The sequence below is a fragment of the Mesitornis unicolor genome, unplaced genomic scaffold (genome assembly GCF_000695765.1).
Source record: "Mesitornis unicolor isolate BGI_N332 unplaced genomic scaffold, ASM69576v1 scaffold44237, whole genome shotgun sequence".
Lineage (NCBI taxonomy): Eukaryota > Metazoa > Chordata > Aves > Mesitornithiformes > Mesitornithidae > Mesitornis > Mesitornis unicolor.
In genome coordinates this window covers 1,114-9,410 of record NW_010196873.1, presented here as the reverse complement: position 1 = coordinate 9,410, position 8,297 = coordinate 1,114, and the positions used below count along the sequence as shown (strand labels likewise).

The 8,297-nt window shown below is 40.0% G+C and overlaps 1 protein-coding gene across 1 annotated transcript in view; it reads left to right on the top strand.

Moving 5' to 3' along the window:
• Positions 1-3,517, top strand: part of HAT1 (histone acetyltransferase 1) — a gene marked incomplete at its 5' end in the record, with an annotated part of 17,943 nt that extends 14,426 nt beyond the window's left edge. Inside the window, one exon of the mRNA XM_010188612.1 lies at positions 3,117-3,517. Within this exon, the coding sequence (XP_010186914.1) occupies positions 3,117-3,284 (168 nt within the window). The remainder of the gene's footprint in view (positions 1-3,116) is intronic.
• Between the last annotated feature and the right edge of the window lie 4,780 nt (positions 3,518-8,297).

The following is an 8,297-nucleotide window of genomic DNA, read 5'->3' as shown; positions in this document are numbered from 1 at the left end:
GCAGGAATGAGAGCCCAGCACTGTATTAAATACTTGCCTGATCTGGAGATAATACCATGTCATGCTGAGTGGCAGAAATTTAATCAAAACACTTCTTACCTGGTTTCAATTCATTCATTCAGCACTGAAGTCCTGGGGGGGAAATCCAAAATTCCATGAGCAGCTTCAGTTCTAGTGCTTCTTGCAGTTGTTTCCACTTCACTCTGTGCACGTAAGGAATGCATTAATAATGGATTTTGTACTGCTGGATATGCAATACTGCTACTTCACCATATTGCCTTCTAATTTTTACCGTTATTGCAAGGAGAATTCAAAGGAACCCTTAAAGCAGCCAACACCTTTCCCTTGATTTGAAGTTTCATGTTCTGAAATACAGCATCTTGTTTATGGTAGTTCTACCTAGTAAACAGCTTACTCATGCAGTTGTTTTAAACAATATTTCCCATAAGTTTTATTTAGGGTGGTGTTTACAACAACTTTTCAGAACTGCAATTGAACTGATTTTTTATGTATACAGTAATTTGGAGAACGGGCAAAGCAAATTTTAATAAAGAATCCAGAATATTATTGCATAATCTAATGCTGCTCTCATAGCTTCATTTGCACAGTGCTGTACAGATGTAGAATAATTCTGAATTACCACTACCTTCATTTAGTAAAAATGATATTGCATCTTGCAGATAGTTGCTGGCCAGCAGTAGCAGAAATAAAACTGTATTATAGTTTGTTTTTTTTCATCTGGGGTTTCTACAAACATCTGTTCCCCTTGAAGTCTTCTCATGGAAGAGAGCGGCTGAGGGAACTGGGCTTGTTTAGCCTGGAGAAGAGAAGGCTGAGGGGAGACCTCATCACCACCTACAACTGCCTCAAGGGAGGTTGTGGAGAGGTGGGTGCTGGGCTCTTCTCCCAGGTGATGGGGGATAGAACAAGGGGAAACGGCACCAAGCTGTGCCAAGGGAGGTTCAGGTTAGAGATAAGGAGGAAGTTCTTTACTGAGAGGGTCGTCAGAAGCTGGCACAGGCTGCCCAGGGAGGTGGTGGAGTCACCATCCCTGGATGTGTTTAAAGAGCGGGTAGATGAGGTACTTAAGGATATGGTTTAGTGGGTAGACAGGAGCGGTTGGACGTGATGATCTCAGAGGGCTTTTCCAACCGAGCGATTCTGTGTGTGATTCTGTGTGTGTATGAGCGAGGAGGCTGTTGCTACAAACACTGATGTTTTTATGTATGTGGCACCACTAGACTGGAGTGACTGATCATGCCAACTATGTTGCTCTTTGTATACAAAAAGTACTACTAATACAGGAAACAGAAGATTTTGTATCTTAGCTCAGAGGGTGAGCAGCTTGTGAAATTTCGGTTTCACTGTGGCTTTTCCATTCCTGAAGAACTCTGCTTTTCATGCTCAGCGGTGGGCTGTGCTGCTAGGCACATCTTTCTGATCGTGTCTTTGGTCTTCACGCCATCCCTTTTGGAAGTCAACGCCACTGCTGCGCTGTTTTTTGTTAATACTTTGGTCAGGGTTGCTGCTTGAACAAAATGTACTTTCTGTCCAGCCCAATAACTACATCTCAAAGAGTCCTCTCAAAACTGCCCAGGTAAAATGTCACTGATTGCAGGTTTCAGAATCGTGTGTACTTGGGTATGTTGGCAGTATGTTTTGAGGGAAATAGCTGTTGAAACAACTGGTTATCTGAAACATGCAGAGGGAGTTTGTTTTTACCTGGAATCTGGAACTTAGATATGACCTAAAGCTACAGCATCAGATGTAATGGACGTTTAAAAGCTGACACCCTTTTTTCAGAGTTAATATTTATAATTTTAACATATTCCTGTTAATTAAGTAGTCTTTGAATTAATTCTAGATTAAGCAGGTTTTAGGTTTTCTACTGCCAGAAGCTTTCTCAGAAGATACTCATCTCTATTTTCGTTTGGACAACTCATCACATGTTTTGAGCGTCTTACTTGTTTTGACTCGATAGAGCTAACGTCAATCTAAAATTCAAACAGCTCTGCTGCTTTTGACGTCCTTTCTACAAGGAAGTGTTTCTTGATTATCGGCCAGAAATGCGCCTGGAGGCCTCAGCAGGACCCTGATACAGAACCTCCTTTTCTGAAGTGAACTTTCCCAATCTGTGAGAGTTTGTCAAAGTTTTTTCTATCTTACTCATCTACAGTTTACTGTGGTCTCCAGTCCTTCCTCCTGACTCTTAGCATCAACTAGAAAAAGAAAGCAATTTTTCTTTGAGAGACGTTTAAGATTAAGTACAGAAGGGATTGAATTTTGAGACTGATGGTAGAAGTAGAATTGTTGGGGAAGTTTTTTTTCTTTTCAAAAAAAAATGTAGTGCCATAGGAATTGCAAAGACTCAGCAGTAAGGTGCCAGGCGTACATAATGCACACGTTTCATTTTTTAGTGGAATGTTGAATGACATTCTGCTTTTATAAAGTGAGAGAATACAGACGAATTGAAAGTAACAAAGGAACTGGGCAGTTCAGAAATAGACACCGGCTGTCTAAAAATTAATCTGGGGAAAGGGTAACACCTCAAAATATTTTCGTATTTAAGAAACAGATAAAAACTTCACTCGTCTTCTTGCTGTACAAATATTTAAATGCTTATAAGTGATCTTGTTGCGTTGCAATGCTGTTACAGCTAATCCTTGCTAACTTTTTAATATTTTTTTTAACAATTCATTAAATGTTTTCTGTGTACAGAAGGCTTAAAATTAAGTTTGGGGTATTATGAGGAAAATAGTTGACTGGACAGCCATGTAAGGGGACAGCAGTATGATTAATGTCAGCAGAGAACTAAGTATTCTGGTCAATTTTCTCCAGTCCAGTTTTTCAGCCCATACATCTTCAGTAGCAGAAGCACCATTAGACCTAATCTGGTTAAGGAAAAACTTCAGAACTGTTTTTCCATTCACTCGCTCATTGGTAATACAGGAACTGTGAGGCTTTAACAGAAAAGCTGTCCTAATCAAACACTGTTACCGATTCTCTTAGGATTTGGAGCATCTTAAAGTAACAGTAAAACTGAATATATTTAATGAAATGCCATATTCTTGATGATTACTAATTGTGTTCAAACTGCTGTTTGTTTGATTACTTAGAAAAAGCAGAGGGAACTTGCCAAGATGAGAAGGTGTCTAAGACCAGAGGAGCTGACAAATCAGTTGAATCAAATTGACCTGAACATGCAACATGAACAGTTAGAAGAGAGCTTCCAACAGCTTGTTTCAGATTACCGAAGAGTCCTCGAACGACTAGCACAAGCGTGAGGATCCTGCCTGGGTGGGAAACTTGCAGATTTCTATACAGTGTTGTAAAGCACATCCTTAATTGCCACTTAACTGCAAAAAAATCTCATGTGACGTTTTAATCACATTAAAGGTTACTTGTGTTTCTGTGCATTTTGAATATTTTCTATTTTTGTGTTGTAGATTTTTAAATGTTGTACTTTAGGTACGAGGGCACTTACTGCTGAAATAAACAGTGTAGATTCTCAGATACAGTATCACTTCAATCGTATGCATTTTCTTTCAGCCTTCTGTTTTGCCTCAAGACTTAATAGATAGCTGACTAGGAAGTTAATACATAAATCTAAGCAATGTAAGTATTGCACCTCAGTTTTTTCCTAACGATCCGTGGATCAGTTGTACTGTGTGGGGCCTGTGTGCTCTTCAGTTTAATGTCACATGAGCAGGTTACAAGGGTGGTTCTGTGGTCTGGCTGGCAATGCTTCCTGAGTATGAGCTCTGTACCCTTTCTTAATAGTGGATCTTGCCCCCATAAGCTGTCAGACCGATTCTGCTTCAACTTCTAAAGGGCCTTGAGCATATTCTTTATTTAAACCCCCAAGTTGGCAGGTTCATGATTTTGGGAAAATACCTCACAGCTGGGGAAACAGCCAAGACTTTGTAAGGACTCCAGAAGCACTTCTAGTGGCATTAAGAAGCATACAAATCTGTAGGAAGCAAGTGCCTTTATATAGTTCCTTGACTATTCTGCTATCCATTACTTCTCAAGCTTGAGGTTACTTCTTAAATGTACAGTCTTTCCTCCCTCAAAGGAATGAATTACACTATTTTCTTGTAGTTCAGACTTTGGAACTGTTTTGTCTTGGCCTGTAATCAGAGGACTTACTTGGAATAGGTATAATTGAAATGTGTTAACCATGTTTCATGGTCCTAACAGGATTCAGGTCCAGCTTTCAAAACTGGACTTTGTAGGTTGACACTTCTCTACTACTGTCTGATATGATGTGTGATGTTTTCCAAATGTTTAAAGCCTCTTGTGAATTTTTCTTCCCATTAAATTCTTTTTTAGAAATTTTAATTATTCCGGCTAGGATATCTTATCTGTATGATATTACATCACTTGTCTACTGTAGCATCCAAATTATTGTAGTCACTAATAATAACGATTGTAGTAGTGAGCCTGAAGGTGAGCAATGGGATTTGGGGGATTGAGGAGTGGGGGGTTGGTTTTGGTTTCTTATTGAATGTGTTCATGTGTTGATGATAAGCCAGAAGTGGGAAAGCTTAACTGAAGAACTGTTCTTTGATTTGGTTTCTGCATAGAGGTTGAGGATACTTCCTGTGCTTCCAGAGAAGTCTACGCTAACGCTGCCTGAGGCTTTGCATTGCTAAGGCTGAAGCCACTTGCAAAGAAGCTGAAGCCTTCTAAGAATCTAGGATTAACTAGAAAAAACACTGTCTCTAAGTTTGCCCACTTAGGGAAGTTGAACATAGTTTCCCTCTTCATAAGTCATTTTTCTTGGGGCAGGGGAGCATAAAAGGGCAGAAGAGTCTGACCTATCTGTTGCTTTCATCTTTCTGGTACCTGATGTGGGAAGGGAGAGGAGGTTTCTCTGCTATCACCCCCAGGTAATATGGATGTTCCAAAAGAAATGTCATGAAATGTAGGTTTGATGCTAGAGATAATGAAGGTTGCTGTATTGGATTGATTGTATGGGATGGATGTGAAAGAAGCTACTGAGCTAAAAGGACAAAATTGCTTTCTTTAGACAAATACTGAAACTCTCACAGTGATTAGGGCAGATTAATCTTCATAAACTATTGGAATATTTTTTCCTTTTTATGTTGACAGTGTTGAAAGAGGTGAGCTGCTGCCTCCAGTTCCTTTACTGATGAGGGTGTGATCTTAGGCTGAGCATGGTTTCTCATGCCAGTATGGGCTGGAAACATGCTACGTTTTTGGGATGTGCCTGCGGACACAAAACACATGACCTGGTTTACAGGAACTATCCTGTTACTAATTCTTGGCACCAAAGCTATGAATAAACGGCCTCTTGGTGATCTACAAAGTTTGAATCCTGCCATCCTGAAGCAGATTACAGCTGCAGTGCGGCTGCCAGGAAAGACCATGTGAGTACTCCCTAATCCATTACAGCTAATTAAGTCAATTATCTGAAGCAACCTTCATCAGCAAATTAAGCTAGCCCTGCTGACTTTGCCTGAAGTGGTCTAAGAAGTGTCTGGACTATCCCTTGACAGAAAAAGGCAATAATCTGCTCTACGGCTAGAGAACAGTGACAGTCCTGCTGACACACTACTGCTTGGGAAGCACGTTAGTTCAGTAGGCTTCTGGGGCAACTCTGTTTGAACTAACATTTTAGACACTAAGCAGTAATGGTAACGTTGACTAAAGATGCACGTTTCAGTGGATGCTACTAGACAGACTCCTAGCTTTTTGACTTGCCGGTCCAGATATTTTCTCCATGGTTTTCGACGCTGCAACGAATTTCAGCTCCAAGTGAGCTGCAGGGTTCTTGTCTCTGGAGTACACACAACTACAGCTCCAGCTGCTCAGTGAGGCCTATTTATGAAACCAAAGTTTAACATGGTTTATAAAAGTGTAAAAAGTTTACTCCTGTTTATAATCCTGTAATTAAGAACACGGAACTCCTACTGTATTTTAACTACTTACCACTGTAGTATAGAAAACAGCATGGCCATCACTAGAGAGGACCTGTGAGCTACTAACAGCTGTTTGATTAGGTAGAGTTGCAGTTAGATCATGGGGGATCCCATTTAGTGGATCTGTGAACTGACAGATGAACACCGAGCAACTTTTCATCTCTAGATGTTAGGAGCACAGGGACTGGATAGCTGAAGCTGAATGTTGCTAGAGCTCTCTCCTATTCTGGGCACAATATGACACTAAGGTAATCCTGGATAAAACCCGTTTTTGTTCAAACATAACCAGCTATCCTAGGTTCCTTGTCTTAAGCTGCTATTGTTCTTCTTTTGAGTTATTACATACTAACAAGAACTTAAACCAAACACTAGTAGTAGGTCTATGTGATTTAATTTATGGCTTTTTTCCTGCGTTTTGAGTAAATCCAGATTCTTCAGTCACGTCACTCAAACATCAAGTGAAACTTTGTACAATACACTGGTACAGCATTAATAAGTTGTGCATTTGAATACTCTTTTCAGAACGTGCATACGATCTGTAAGTATATTTACAGGTTTTTATTGTAGGCACTGCTGGTGTGAGGCTGCTGGTTTGCCCTCCATCACATACAAATCCAGTCACAGCAATGGTGAATCTACTTGAAGGAAATTCTGTCGAGTATCTAGAATTGTGAATCTAGTTCAACTGGTAGAGACAAATTTTCTTTTCATGTAAAGCTGTTGTCAATGGTGCTAATCCAAGATTTTGTCCTAAGAGGTAAATCAAGCCCTGAAAATTGTCTGTTTAGAAACCTGGGTCAAGCTGTTCCCTCTCTTGTATTCTGAAATGTGAAAGTTGCCTACTGCAGATACTAGGAAACAGCTTCTTGCTCAACAGCTAACAACCTGAGGAAGTACAACAGAATACCTATGGCTTCAGAAGTGAGAAAGCAAGCTGCCTGAAGCTGCAGGATTTGAAGGACGCTTTAACTGCTGTAGTGGGAGGAATAAAGGTCCGTGCAGCTGAAGCAGTGTCTTGGGCAGTAAATGTCCGCGCCTCCTATGAACAAGCACACAAAGCTGCTATGTGGCGGTTCTGGCAATTCAAGACTGACCTATTGTCTCTTTCTGCAATGCCAGCAGGAGGGTAAGCAGCCCATAGTGTCTATACGAAGGATTTATGTCTGCTTATATAGATCATTTTTTCAATTCCTTTTTCTCTCTCACTGAGACTTTGTTGCTCTTTATGCTTTTCCTTTATCACATTGTAAGACTGTCAGACACCAGAAGGCTTGAAAAATCTTATGTTGCATATTTGGCATTTTACCTTTTCTCCCAGTGTCAGTTCTGACCTGATTTCATTGGTATCAAACTGTTAGAGCTAGAAATACCTGTTATATTCATAAACCCATCACCTAAAAGCTTGGAATCTAAGCTTTCAAATTGACAAATATTACTCTCCAATGCTGCTGCTTTGTGAAACATTGCTTGCTAGGATAATTTGGACTTGAAGCTGACAAAAAGGCAGCATGGTAAAATATTAAAATCTGTATCTCATAAGCAAGTATCTGTTTCAGATTTTTCTGTTTTCTCAAAAAAAAATCAACTTAAAGTCACGGGGAACATTTTTTCCCCCATGCCATCCGTATTTCCAACCATTTTACACTGCTGGCTCTTTCTCCAATTATCAGAAATATTTCAATCAAACTGTGAGTTCTATCTATTAAAATGTTTCATTTACAAAAGGCTATGAACCACACCACTGGCAGTGTTTGGAATTGTGAGGCTAGAAATTTAGTGCAACCAGTAAAAATGGAAGGTTATTCTGTGAAGCAATACAAATAGATGAAAGCTCTGCTCAGGCAGGGCATGCTGTCTGCATCGTACGGGTTTATAACTGTGGAGGGGAAATAGTAGGAACGAGCTTCCAATCCTATCACTCAAATCTTTTTTACAATAGAGAAAGAAAAATAATGCAAATACCACTTTATACTCAAAACCACTCATTCAAATACATATTTACTAGGTGCTTTGTTCCTTACACTAAAGCCTTCGGTAACAGGCACTGCAAGAAACTACAGACTCTGTACCCGAGCTTCCTTTTAGATCAAGAATGGTACAAGCACCTGTAAAAAGGATCATGAATCTGACAATTTCCAGAGTTTCATGTTCAAAACATTTTTAATTCTGCAGACTACAGAAGCAAAGGTGTGTTGGGGTAGGGGGAATGCCCTTCTTCCACTCTTCAAAGCTCATTTCAGGTATAAGGCTCTCACCCAAAGTGGAAGAATCTCAGGTAATGACATGATGAAGACAAAGCTTTGGGAAGAGCATTTCAGCATTCCCTCTTTGCCCTTGCAAAAAGTCTATACA